The sequence below is a fragment of the Hemibagrus wyckioides genome, linkage group LG10 (genome assembly GCF_019097595.1).
Source record: "Hemibagrus wyckioides isolate EC202008001 linkage group LG10, SWU_Hwy_1.0, whole genome shotgun sequence".
NCBI classification, from domain to species: domain Eukaryota; kingdom Metazoa; phylum Chordata; class Actinopteri; order Siluriformes; family Bagridae; genus Hemibagrus; species Hemibagrus wyckioides.
The window spans coordinates 13549283-13564023 of record NC_080719.1 but is presented as its reverse complement, the minus strand read 5'-3'; the positions used below and the strand labels follow the sequence as shown (position 1 = coordinate 13564023).

Here is a 14741-nt window from a genome sequence, read left to right as displayed (position 1 = left end):
ACTCAAGGGGTTTAACACAGTGACACTGTGTGTATCTTCAGATATCTGCATCTGTGTCCAGATTTCAACCAGAAATTTAGTTTTTTGGGTTTTAGTCTTGTTCACACTGTTCATTTCACAATACACAATATTTTCTTATTAATTTAGTTGGTTCTGTTTTTGAAAATATAACAAAAACAAAAACTAGTAGCATGTGGATGCAGTATAGCAGGATATAGAGTTGCAATAGAACAGGACCAAGACAGATTGACATGAATTTAAGCAGCATAGCCATTAAATAAAATGTATCCTCTGATGTAGCCAATCATACTGTAGCAAAGAGAATGGTAGATGGAGGATTATATGAGCTCTGCATTCAACAACACGCAACTGAAGCATCTATTTTAAGTCGAACGCACTTACATGTCAGAGTCTTTTGCTCTGGTATCCATAGTAACAGCTGCTTTAATCTGAATCTCTCTGGTGATTGCGCTTATCTGACTTTAATCTCCCTTCGTTAGCTTACTATAGAACTCGTAAGTGTTGTTGACGTTGCAGGCTGCGTTTATGAAAGACTTTTGGTAGCCTGTATTTCACTGAAGAGCTGTTGACATCCCGCGGTATGCTACGTGACTAAAACCCATTAAAGCCCACTCATTTCCGAGCAGCTCTTGACCTAATTGCGTGCACCGTATTGCACTACAGCCTGTAATCGTTTGTTAAATTACCCTCCGCAACGGAGAGACGCATCTGTCGGGCAAAGAACAGCGACACTCGTCATCTCCTGGGAAGACGCTCTCACCGCAGTCCATGCAAATGATGTAACTCGAGCAGCACGGCAGAGGACTGAGATTCAGCCAAGTTATTAATAGGAGAGGGAGAACTACAGGAGGCTTTAATTATTAGCTGATGATGATGAATAGACACAGGGGAAGGAGAGAGGAAGAGAGAGAGAGCATCTTTCCTGCTGTTCCCCACTCTTAAATAAATGTTTCATGGAAAAAAAAAATCTAATTTACCTTATTTAAATTGTCTTATTGTAATTGATGAGTCTAGCTCATTCATTAGCGGCTAAAATAGCTAACAAGTAATGAAAAACTATTCTACCCAATAGCTGTACATGTACAAATCTGGATGTTCATACTTAAAGTAATATTAATTCTGTAAATTAGCAGCAATTGACCTTATTTACACATTTATATAGAACTGTATTATCAGCTGAATCATGTGCAGCTTTATGTAGAGCCACTGAAGTGACATGGTGGTTATTTTTAATAAGCTGTGGCTCCGAGTGTATATTGTATTTGCCCGGCTGTGTGCATTAATGTTCAGAGATATCATGCAAGCTACAAACTAATCGAACAAAATACCTCATGGCCTCACGTTTTTATGTGGCAAAACCCTGAAATATCAAAGTCGTGAAACCCACGACTTAATACATTCTGGGAATATTATATTGAAACATGATCTCTGCTTAATTATTTGACAGGAGGGACAAGCTAATGGTTCATCCAGTTCCTGTATGTCGCTATGCGAGTTATATTATCAGTCATCTCCATCTATTTAAACTGATTATGTCTCCGTCTTTTTAAAATACAGTAGTTGCCTCAATTAGTTGCCACCAAATAAAGTCCAGAAAAATACAGCTTGTCATGTTACCAAGAATCCAGAAAACATGCTGTTAAAAAGCACTGGCACTGGAGACTCCTTCCATAAATGTCTCCTTACAAAACACATCAACGTTTCAATCACTGTACATTCTACTTTGTTAAATAACATTCTTATAAAATGTTTGAAGTAAATATTAACATGAAAGATTGATTTTCTTTATTAGTTACAGTAGCATTATAGCTTCAGTGCAGAATTAAAGTCTCAGACACTCAACATGTGTCTACACTGAAAGAGGAAATAGTGTGAATTTTATATTTGACTTTTCTTTAATCCATGGAGTCATTGTAGAGGAAATAAATTGCTTGGTCATGTAGGTCCTACACTGTGTGTGTGTGTGTGTGTGTTTTAAAATTCTATCAGCCAGCTGCATAGCTCTCTGCTTCTTCATGCTTTTCCAGGTGCTTCCTTTGAAGAGTAGGCACCCAGCCAGTGAGACACACACACACACACACAGAGCTAAGCCACACTACAGTGTATATAGGAGCAACTTTGCAAAGAATGAGGGAGAGAAAGAAAAGAAAGAGAGAGAGAGAGTGAGAATGTGAGTGTGTGGATGTCACTCATCCCATAAGAAGAATCTCTCAGACAGATGACCTAGAATCAGGGACGGATTGCTCTGTTGCTAATACATGCTAACTTCAAATTTGGATTATATGACTACACACAAACACACACACACACACACACACATATACAGTACATACATATACGGTCCCCCCTGAAAGTTTTGGCTTTCAAACAGCAAGGCCTTTTTTTCTTTTTCATTTGAGTTAGATATCGAAAGATTAATATAAATTATATGTACATGGGGTTGTCAACTTAGAACCTGGTACCTTTTGGTGAAAGAAACCGTTTTTTTTTAATATATATATATTGGTACATGATTTGTGTGTGTGTGTGTAGGATCTCACCTTTCTGTATATTAGATATGACAGTGACCCATTTCACCAGCACTAGCATTGTTTTAGAGATGATTGTGTGTGATGGATGAACAGGTGCTCAGAGGAACTAGGCTAACACACCTCTATCACTCACAGCCAAGCAGCTGGAACACAGCTATGATTCACGTGTCCTTAAAACCAGACTGCTTCCATTATAAGCTTTTAAAGTCACTCATGATCCACATGGATATACACTGACCAGGCATAACATTATGACCACATGCCTAATATTGCATTGGTCCCCCTTTTGCTGGTGAAACATGCACTGTGTATTCTGACACCTTTCTATCAGAACCAGCATTAACATTATTTGAGCTGAATTTGAGCAACAGTAGCTCGTCTGTTGGATCGGATCACACGGGCCAGCCTTCGCTCCCCCACGTGTATAAATGAGCCCTGGCTGCCCATGACCATGTCGTCAGTTCACCACTGTCCCTTCCTTGGACGACTTTTGATAGAGACTGACCACTGCAGACCGGGAACACACCACAAGAGTTGCAGTTTTGGAGATGCTCTGATCCAGTTGTCTAGCCATTACAAGTTGGCCCTCATCAAACTCGCTCAAATCCTAACGCTTGCCCATTTTCCTGTTTCTAACACATTAACTTTGAGGAGAAAATGTTCACTTGCTGCCTAATATATCCCACCCACTAACAGGTACCATGATGAGGAGATAATCAAACTTATTCACTTCACCTGTCAGTAGTCATAATGTTATGCCTGATTGGTGTATGTTTCATAGACATATTGCACAGGGTAGCAGGGTGCACACTTGTCCAAAGTCGATTTTACATCAGTTTTCCAGACCAAAAAGTTTAAGGTTACAGTTTTGGTTTTTAAAAGCTTGACTGTTATAAAAGTGGTCTTGGAATTGAATGGAATTGGATTTGAAGATATAATACATGCTCTGAACTGTCATCCTTAGACTTTAAGACTTTTAGTTGTGTTGTGATATTTTTTATAGTTCTAATTTAATAGAAAACAAAAAGATACACATTAAATTTGCTTTGTTATAACAAAGACATTATTAAACTTGGCAAATTAGCAAGTTTGTATAGCATACAACATAGTTAAATATCATTTGAGTAATACATGGGCAAGCTAACATCATTGGCGCGCGATAAAGCTTTTACACAGTTACTTACACATTACATGTGTTACAGCACGTCATCTATAATTGCAGGAAAGCAGGTCAGCATTTAGATTTATCTGCTCTGTTTAAGGACCTTAAGCCTAAAGATGATGGTTTCATTCACAGCATGGAGAGGAAGCACCAATATATGTTGCTCTGTATAGCATATAAATCTGTCTAGCTCTTTAATTGTATTTGCTCATGCTGTTGTTCTTAACATCTGCAGAGACTGGCCAACTCCAAGGCCCACACATCCAGGTTTATAAGTGCCAACCTGCCCTGTAACAAGTTCAAGAACCGCCTGGTGAACATCATGCCGTATGAGACTACCCGAGTGTGCCTTCAGCCAATCAGAGGGCTAGAGGGCTCTGACTACATCAACGCCAGCTTCATCGACGGATACAGGTACATAACAGGCACTATTTTTTCAGGTCACTACCGTTCTTTTTGGATTAAGGTGCACAACACAGTTTCAAAACTTACTTAGGGTTAATAAAATCTAGACAAAAACCTAGAAGGCAAAAACAAGAACAAAATGGAATAACAACAAACATGCAGGACTTTGGGAGCTCAGTGTATTTTTAGAAGCATTTCTTATTATATTTTCATGCTAATTCTTGCTGTGCTTTGTATTTGCTAGCTTTATGAACATCATTTCATATCTTTGCGGCAGACATGAGGTTTACAGATCACACTTTAGTTATTCTCAGTAGTCATATTCACACTCCTCTGCACTTTACATTTGCCTCGATGCCCCATCTCGGCAGGATCTGTTATGAATGCAGCTACCAGTTGGAGTTCGGTTTACTGAAGAAACTTTGTATACAAGATGAACTACCTGATATAAATATATTTAACTCCTGTATATGTGTGTATGTGTGTGTTTAGGCAGCAGAAGGCCTACATAGCCACCCAGGGCCCATTAGCTGAGACCACAGAGGACTTCTGGCGCATGCTGTGGGAGAACAACTCCACCATCGTGGTGATGCTCACCAAGTTGAGAGAGATGGGCAGAGTAAGTGTGTGTTTGTGTGTTTGTGTGCTCCACTATAGAAATTCAAAGCTAAACTAAAAACCTATAACTCATGTTCTAACCTCAAATTGAATTTCTGCCATTTAATTCCAGTGTCATTTTCTCAATGGATACTCCAAATAGTAGCGGTTTGTTATTTTCAATGAACGATATTGATCATTTTAACCTCATGGAAGGTTACCATGATGGCCAGCATAAGTAACAGTTCTGTATTAACACTTTAGTATACCAAGTGAACTAATAAATATCATTTGTTAGGAATAAAACACACAGTTAAAGGAAAATAAAGGAAAATAATCCTCTGTCCTCTGAGTGATAAAGCGCTGACATTGGAGACTCCTTCACACAGAAACTTTTCCCATATCAACAGTGAACAATTGTTACAGTAGAAACATATTAAAACATTGCATTAATAAATTAACCTCCTGACCAATCAGAACAGCAACAACAGCAGCACTGTTCATGAACATTTTACTCAGGTCTGTTAGTTCTGATAGCAAAAACATTTTCCCTGTAAAATGTCTTGTGTGTGTTTATGAGACAATAGGCTGGGTTTAATGTGTGTGTGTGTGTGTGTGTGTGCATCCTCAGGAAAAGTGCCATCAGTACTGGCCAGCAGAGCGCTCCGCTCGGTATCAGTACTTTGTGGTGGACCCCATGGCTGAGTACAACATGCCCCAGTACATCCTCCGAGAGTTTAAAGTTACAGACGCAAGGGTGAGCAACTCTCTCTGTCTTCTTTCTCTCTTTCTCTCTCTCTCTCTCTCTCTCTCTCACGCACACATCCATGTACTTGGCATTCACACATCAGACTCCCATATTTACCCAAGCCCTTATGCACATTAGAGTAGCTCCATCATTTTGCATATTTTATTAATTACTTTTGGGCAGCATGTAAAATACTAATGTGATGCGAGTCATGGAGTTGAAAAAAATTAAAACAGCAGCTATTTCTCCACACTTCTAATATAAACAGCTAATCTGTTTTATTTAATGAGTTAATTTAAATCACTTGGCTTGACAGATTCCTCTTAGGTAAAAACCAAACGTGGATAATAAAGCATGTTTGTAAATGAATTTTCCTGAATTAATATCCTAAGGCATTTACACAGACTGCAGTATTTTTTCTGTTGGGAAGCAGTGGACCTGAGAGTCACCCGCTTTAACACAGAGAAAGGTTGTAGCCAGTGGTTTAATTGGGTTTGGACCATCAAAGCAGAGCTGGTAGAACTGTAACACCACCCTGTTTAAAACAGGAGAAGGTCCAGTCTGGAGAGGGGAGATGAAGAGTGAGAGAGGAAGATGAGTGGGTAGCTACACAGCTCAGACCTAGTCACTTATTTAATCACATGATTCGACACACTCTGTCCAAAATTCAGTTCATTACATTCACTTATTAAAGTGTGTGTGTGTGTTGGGGGAGTTAGCTACACAACTGAGAGTAGAGAGAATGAGGGAGAGTGCAGAAGAGTGAGAGAGGGATAGTTAGTAGTTAGAGAGAATGGAGTAATGTGTGGTGGTGTAGCGAGCATGAAAAGATAAGGGGTGAGATCAACAAGAGCCTGAGAGAGAGTTAAAGAGATAGAATGAGGGAGAGAGAGATTTGTGAGTGAGAGAAAGTGGGAGAGAGAGGAAAGATAAAAGTTGTGACAGAGCAAGAGTGAGTGAGAGTGAGGGACGGGACAATGAGGAAGAAAGAGAGAGGGGCTGTAGGGACTGAGTGTGTGAGGTGAAGAAGGGAAGAAAGAGACTGAGAGAATGAGGGAGAATTGATGAGTGGGTGAAATGAAAGGAAGAGATAGAGCTTGTTGTGACTGGGTTGTGATTAGAGCAGTGAGTGTAAGTGTTTGATGTGTAGGCTGAACTCAAGCACTCTGTGGGGAGACAGACGGGTGTGTCTGAGTGGGAAAGACGGGCGTGTCTGAGTGAGACAGACAGGCGTGTCTGAGTGGGACAGACGGGTGTGTCTGAGTGGGATAGAAGGGCATGTCTGATTTAAATCAATGTCCATCTTTAATATTAATATTTCAGTTTTTTTTTATTATTATTTATTTATTTATTTATATTTTTGTACTCTCTATATGTGTTGCCCTTGCCTGTTTTTTTGCCTCCCATCTAATTTTCCTGCTCTGTCCCTCAGGACGGGCAGTCTCGGACTGTGCGGCAGTTCCAGTTCACCGATTGGCCGGAGCAGGGAGTCCCTAAATCTGGTGAAGGTTTCATCGACTTTATCGGCCAAGTGCATAAAACCAAGGAGCAGTTTGGCCAGGACGGTCCAATCTCTGTCCACTGCAGGTACGACACACACACACACACACACACAGATGCATAGGATATACAAGTAGACAAGTATATAACCTCAGACTAATGATTATGACCAGAGGCTTGAGTTTTGAGTACAAACTCCCACACACTTCTCATCAGCATGCTTTAAATCTGTTAATGGCATCATCAGACATGAATCTCACACTTCCAGTCCATTAGCTTTCAGCGGCCTCACTTTTTATTCTGTATGAGATCTAACTCTCTATATCAGCACCATTTCACAGGCAAAACAGCACTACACAGCCTACTTTACTATTATAACACTCTCCATCCATCTCCACCACTCTCTCACACAACAAACCCTCTGAGATCTAGAAATAACATTGCAGATAAAACACAGAACGCTGTGAACCCAATCTAGAACTGTGTGCCAGACTGGTGTTTAAATTCCACACTCATCTACCCCTATACTTAACTCAGTTGGTCAGATTTACACAACTAAAAGTAAATATGTCATTCAAACACAGATATCTAAGGTAACACTTTCTGTGACTTCTGCATGGAGTGCAGTCGAGGCTCAGATTTTATCTATGATTCAACTGGAATATGCGATAGACTCTGTGTGTATTTGCTCACAAATAGATGAGCTCTCAACCTATACCCTTTCGTGCGCACGCGCACACACACTTTCACAAACTGATTGTTTACTCTGACTCAGGTGGCTCATGTCTCATTTTTCCCTTCCTTCTTCAATCCACTGTATCTCTTACACCTTACATCTCTTATCTCTTTTTCTACATCTCACACATCTCTATTAATCTTCAGCTGCTTCACTCATTCTTTTCTTCCTATCCATTTCTTCTCATCTCGCCTCATCTCCCCCCAAAATATCATATCTAATAGAGCCACTGGTCATTAATTGGCTGAGCGAGTTCACTGAAACGGGAGCATAAATCTTTTTGTTCAGTGAGCCTGTCACGTTTCAAACCCGACGTGCGTTAAACAGGTTTCGAGGACGTGTGAGAGTGGCTTCCAGGACAAACAGCCATACAGGCGTTGGGTGATCACTACGGTTTTATTAAACAGTGGTTTCACATAGTGTCGTTACAGCCAACGATGTCTAACCAGAGTCGTTATGATTCATGACGTGAGACACTGAATGTGCAGCGAGCGAAGGTTATGTTCTCTAAGTCAGACACTTTTTATGCACCATTTCAGCCTCGGCAAGTGGAAGGAGAGAAAAATAAATCTGTTGTCATTTTGGTTATTACTCCACAACTGATGCAGGAGTTAGAGAGAGTAAGAAGGATGACAGACAGAAAAAGAGAGAGAGACAGAAAGACAGACAGTAAAGCAGAGATATATGTATAGAGACAGAGAGAGACAGAAACATAAACAGAGGGTGGCAGAAAGTGACTGAAGGAGAGACAGAGCCAGAGCCTTGGAGTGTTACAGGATTCGATATAAGGTGTGGGTTCTGTCATAAAGAACAGGGCTCTGTGTGTGTGTGTGTGTGTGTGTCAGTGGTTATGCCTCAATGTACCTCCCAGTAGAATTGATACTCAGTTCATGATTATTTCTTCGATAATCCTCTCAGAGTTCCTGGATCACTGCATGTCTAAAAGTCAATACTGACATCTTTAATACGAACCTCTGCCCTATTCATAACCCACTGCTGCAGATAAACAGGCCATGTGTAACACCCAAATCACTCCCTGTTCACTATGTAGTGCAGTCTTTTAAAATTCCACAACTGAATATATAGTGGAGAATATCTAGTTTACTAATGAAATCCCAGAATGCAATTGCAGTGGGTTCGGGTTCAAGCCATGTTTCACTAATACCCCACAACTCTTTGACTGCATGTGCACTAATAACACAAACGTTAAGTATTGCGATTTAACCAGCAGTAAATAACAGGTGAGATTTCAAGAAAACCTTTGAATTTATCCCCAAAATTATTTAGCACACGTTAAATACTCTTAATCTGGTATATTTAGTTGTTCTGTATGTGCAGTGTTACAGGAGTCTGAGCTGCACTCACTGCAGGCAGCACAAAACCAACAAATGCCAACACGAGACCCTGTTTTTTTTTTTTTTTTAGAAAATCATGAAACTTGCATTTGTTCCAGTAGAGAAAACAAGGAATGAATTTAGAGAATTTATATCTTTTTCAGTGTAGCAGCTGTGGAGATACAATGTGGTGTATGCAAAAAGAAATATGATTATTGACTGAATCCTGCACTCAATGTTCCAAATTATTTGTAAACTGTGTTGAATGATTTATTGCTTAAAGCTGTCCTGTTATGCAATGATCTGATTATTTAGTATATGTGAAATATATTTCGTTCTGTGATGCAGTGCTGGTGTGGGGCGGACCGGAGTCTTCATCACGCTCAGTATCGTGCTGGAGCGGATGCGCTACGAGGGCGTGGTGGACATCTTCCAGACAGTCAAAATGCTGAGAACCCAGCGGCCAGCCATGGTGCAGACCGAGGTGAGAGACACTGGTCATGTTACAAAAGACCAAAGCAGGTCTATAGACAGACAGACAGACAGACAGACAGACAGACAGACAGACAGACAGACAGACAGACAGACAGATAGATAGATAGATAGATAGATAGATAGATAGATAGATAGATAGATAGATAGATAGATAGAATCATGATGAGAACCTACATAACTGGATGTAATTACTTTTCAGAGTAAACTATATGCATTATACTAAAGATAAAAGATACATACTAAAGGTGGATCTACCCCTGCAACAAGGAATAATACCTTTAATACAATTTTGTTTCATGTTATCTGACAATGAATGCAGTTTTCTCTCATAAAATGTACATGTAAAAGCAAACCGGAACTCTTTTAGACCTATAAATGGTAGAAAACGTCTGAACTGAAATGTCATTTTATGTATTTTTATGGTTTTCTCAGGACATCACTTATAGTTTGTTGGGGATTGTTTGTTTCTGGTTGGTGTACTTTCATAAAGGCAGTACAAGTTACTAAGCCACCTCTAATGTGTAATAAGAAGCTCATAAGCAATTCTGTTTCATTTTGCTGTTTCTACAGGACGAGTACCAGTTTTGCTACCAGGCAGCTCTTGAGTACCTAGGAAGCTTTGATCACTATGCAACGTAAAAAGCCATCTCCTTCCCCCCTGCCCAGTGCCCCCTCTACAGCCTCCTGAGCCATAGGAACCTGCTTGAAACAATTGAAACAGTGTCAACTGTACAAAAAAAATCCGACATAAGAAAAAAAAATGAAATAAATCCTGTTGTGAAATAAAAACCCAATCTACAGAGTGTATTTGGCAGCAGTTTCCAGAACCATCATCAAAAAAATCCTAATTGGACAGAGCCCAAGCCTAGGCAGATGGACAGATCCGTTTAGAAACCAACTCCCTGTATGTCCTCAATCATGAGAGGGAAACAAAAGTATTGGCTCAGGCCGTGGGGTGGGAATGATCTATAAGTCGGACCGCTTACTTTACCTCAAGTGTTCTGATATGGAGGATATTATTAATCTATATGTGGACGTATATCTCCAAACCAATCCTGTAAAGATACAACAAAAATTATCAGTGAGTGAAGGAGGATCTAAAGTTCAGGACTCATCTACGCGTGGGTTCTGAAGCGGGCGTGATCACACTGAGACTGATTGATTGGTGAGGTGATTGAGCTGAGATCCTTCAGTACAGTGGGCACTTGCCAATTCCGGATGTTTCTCAACTAGTTGGATCCTGGTGATGGCAGCAGAAGGTGTTTCAGAGGTTGTGTTAGTGAAGTAGGCAGGATTTTTACCTACAGTCTCTCCAATCTCTACAGTCCCATCCATTTCAAGACATCAAGGCAACTCGTGTTCATCTTTTAGAAAGTGCTAATTCTCCAGAAGTCGTTTCGGTGCTTTTTTTTTTTGGGACAAGCTAGCCAATGTCTTCACAACACGCCAATGTAGCTTCGTCTTGAAAGCGTATGGAGGCGACTGGAGTGCGACCCTGACAGTATCTTCAGCCAGAAATGTGAGGACCAAATGATTCTTGATCGTAGTATACGTTTCCTATGACTGGTTTTCCCACTGCCATGTGCCGTGTGGTTCAGAACCTGGTTGACATGGACCACCACCACCACCACACGCATGGAATCATGGGATTGGTACTCCAACGACCAACATTCACCACGATTCATTGCCTTGAATCTGGAAAGGCTTTTCTTGAGACAAGAACGACGCACTCTTTTCTTGTGTGACCAACCCAACAGCGGAAGATCTCAGACGTTCCTGTCGGCAGCCTACAACTGCTCTCGGGGCTCCCTGAACACTTTTAAGGTCATCATTTCATCATGGCTTCACTGGCCAATCACAATGGATCTGCATACGCAAGCAGAAAAGCGGCGGTACGACTTAACGTGCGCATCTCAGAACTTTTAATTAAGACTTGAACATATATGTGTGTGACAGGAAAAGAGGAAACTTCTGTTCCTTCGCTCTCTGCATAGGTCAAAACGGTGTGTGTGTGTATGTGTGTGTGTGTGTGTGTGTGTGTGTGCACTGGAGAATGCTTGAATGGCAGAGCTTTCAGATTAGTTTGAAATGGAAGATACTGATTGCGCTGTGGAAGAGCCGTGTGTAGTCTTTTCTTATTTCCAAAAAAGCCTTATCGTTGTTGTAACATTATACAAAATGACATTGTTGTATTATTATTACAATTAACATAATTTCACTTTCATTTGATCTGTTTAGTTTTGTAACAGATACAGAGACCGTATTTGTTTTTTTTTTGTTTTTTTTAAAAAAAATAGGAGGAGAAATAGAGCTGGTTTTTGTTCATATTATGTTAAAAGACATTCTATTTTTTCACTATAGAAATGTGGAATGTGGATGTGTGTGTATTTTTATGCATACACACTCACATACACAGTATATTTAAATGCGAAATACAAAGATGTATCCAAATCATAGTATGATTAGTATTTTTTCTGTGTTTTTATTTCACTCATGAACATGTATTCATTTATATGATTTTATTATTTTTTTTTAAATCATGATTTGGGGAAATGCAGCTTGGCCTCATTCTTATTGCTCAAAACGGTATGAACTCTTAGGTTTGGTTTTTATTCTTATCATTAGTAGTGTGTAGTTTGAGGTAAAAGTATTCATAAAAAGAAAAAAAAAGAAGTAGGATTTCTTAACATTGACTTAAACGTTAACTTTTTTATTTCTACATTTTTTTTTAATATTCATGAACTGTACCCAATGTTTCACCTGCCTTTTTTTTTTTTATTTTACATTATCGTTTTTTTGTTGTTGTTTTTTTATTTTTTACTTTATAATCACAAGACTGATCATCGGCTTGTTATGTATGAACAAAAGGTCCTGAATATGAAGTGTAAATAAACAAATCTAGATTATATGTATTTGTATAATTTGACCCACACGTTTTTCTGTCTGAACAATTCTGAATTTAAAAGTGGAAAAAAAAAAACAAAAACAAACAAGCTATCTAGCTTTTTTTCTGAGGAACTTGGTGTTGTTGTAACAATCTTCTTCATCTCCGATCCCTTCACTTTCACTTTTATTGAAAATTTCATTTTTTTTTCATACGATCTGTCCATCCCAGCGAGCTCAGCAGCCATGAAGTTCCTTTTATTTTTCCCTCATAGGTAACTGCTTGAAGCTAATCCTACATTGCATTAACGCTTTTCTTTCCTCCTTTGAATAAAATAAATTATGTTTGGATAATGAACCTGGGAAGGGCTTGTGTGCTTGGTGCATACACTTGAACATGAAGACATAATGGAGTGACTGCACAAATTCGCCTTGGACGAATGTGAATTCACTGGTGTGTGGAATCACATCACTGCCAGTGTAATCAGTTTGCCCATTTACTTCATTCTTCAGTTTTTAACCACTGCAGGCTGAATTACCGAGCTTTCAGTCTGTACACTTGCATACTATTAATGTTTCCTTTTTTTTTTTTTTAATTCTTTTTCCCGAAAATCATTCTTTCTTGCTAAAGTTTGGAAGGAGAAAGAAATCTGAAAATTCCAGCGCTGCCTTGGGAACTGGAGTTCGACTTGTTTCTCCACAAGATCCTCTTCTATTCGCACGGACATACATATCTCTGGAGCTCAGAATAAAAATGTTTGGATCTCTGTTGACATCGGCCAAATGTCTGACATGGAAACGTCAGATTGATTTGGGAAAGTACCGACTTTCACTCCACCACGAATATGAAACCGACCATATTGAGAAAAAAGAAAAGAAAAAGAAAAACAAATAAAGAAGAAAAGCCAAAATTCGAAAGTTTGTCTTTGTACGAAAGCCAAGCGATACTGCTTTCAAACTGTTACTTCTAACGGAAACAATAATTGGTTTAAAAACCACTGTGTATGTAGATATGTTGACTTTGTATTAAAGAAATGTTGTCTGAATCTCTGTTTTATCAGTTATTTCCCCTCCGCATCAGACAGAGAACAGAAACACAGTAACTGGCGACACTTCATTAGCGTACAGAGTCTGTTACGAAATGATCAGATTATTAGTTTTCGGTTTTATTTTCACCTCATTCTTTTCATTTTCAAGTTACACATATAACTCGTAAAGCTACAAGCTGCTCTTGATCAAACTACTGTTTTGATAAAGTAGCTAGCTGCACTACAGTTTACTAAGACGAAGAAGCTAAGGAGACTGAAGCTAATGTCTCGCGCTGAGGAAAAATATACTGCAATGTCATTTTATTGTGATGCTAATTCACTGCACAAAATAAAATCCACGAGAGCTCATTTTCAACTTTTCTATACTTTTTAAATCTTAATTGTAGAATCTGACGCTGTGCCGCAGCTTTTAGTGTTTAGAATTGCACTTTTATTTCAGAAAAGGATTACGTTTTTTCCACCACTGATTATTGGTCATTTTAACTACATATGGGTTTAGGGTACTTCAGCAGTTAAAGCCACTCTTGACACAACGTTCCCCTTATAATTAAGTTTAAATGGTAACAATGTGATGATTTGATCTCTATCTTGTCAGCTACATAGCAAAACTAGATCAGCAAATTGCACTAAAAAACACATTGGACCTGTATTTATTTCATGTATTTATTATGCTACTACGTTTGGGGAAAGAGGGAAATTGTGTAAAGTGATTTTTCGGCCAAACTGTCATGTTAAGTTATTGTCCTATTGACTCAGACAGCAGTGTAGCCAGTGAGCCACTGTTAGGTCCTTAACCCTCAGCTGCTTGCTTTTATCATAAGCAGAAATAACTTGTGACTATGGATTTTTGTCCAGGCAAGAAAACCTTAATAGTGACACAGGCTAACACAAAATAAAGTTGAGAGTCTAGCACACTTATGCTATGTTAATATCGATGCTATTGTACTATCTAGAGAGTTAAAATGTGTAGTCATCCAGCATCTAGCGGCTCACAGCTCACTTTTTGGGTGCTTTTAGATGAACCTGTGTTTGAAACAGTTGGTGTGTTTTAATGTTCATGATAACAGTGTACAAGGCACACAGAGAAGGGCTAATACCATTAAACAGGGTTGCCAGATTTCAGCAGAATATTCAGTCCAACTACAAAAGCTACAAAAACCCTGAAACTAGCCCAAAAAATGTGCATTGGAAACGGGACACACAATTTTCTTCTTTGTCTCAAACTTTGCTTGAGAAACTCATCATGGTGTGCACACATTTCTGATGCACAGGCTTTATTG

The 14741-nt window shown here is 39.2% G+C and overlaps 1 protein-coding gene across 12 annotated transcripts in view; it reads left to right on the top strand.

Moving 5' to 3' along the window:
- The window catches only part of ptprsa (protein tyrosine phosphatase receptor type Sa), a 214242-nt gene extending 200792 nt beyond the window's left edge, over positions 1–13450 (top strand). For 8 of the 12 annotated variants that reach the window (XM_058400387.1, XM_058400389.1, XM_058400388.1 and 5 more), the window contains 6 exons: positions 3950–4128; positions 4612–4738; positions 5348–5473; positions 6897–7051; positions 9383–9518; positions 10100–13450. In XM_058400387.1, coding sequence (XP_058256370.1) covers positions 3950–4128; positions 4612–4738; positions 5348–5473; positions 6897–7051; positions 9383–9518; positions 10100–10168 — 792 coding nt within the window. In that variant the 3' untranslated portion in view covers positions 10169–13450. The remainder of the gene's footprint in view (positions 1–3949; positions 4129–4611; positions 4739–5347; positions 5474–6896; positions 7052–9382; positions 9519–10099) is intronic. The other 4 variants (XM_058400392.1, XM_058400394.1, XM_058400393.1 and 1 more) reach the window with 1 other exon arrangement.
- The last annotated feature ends 1291 nt before the right edge of the window (positions 13451–14741 follow it).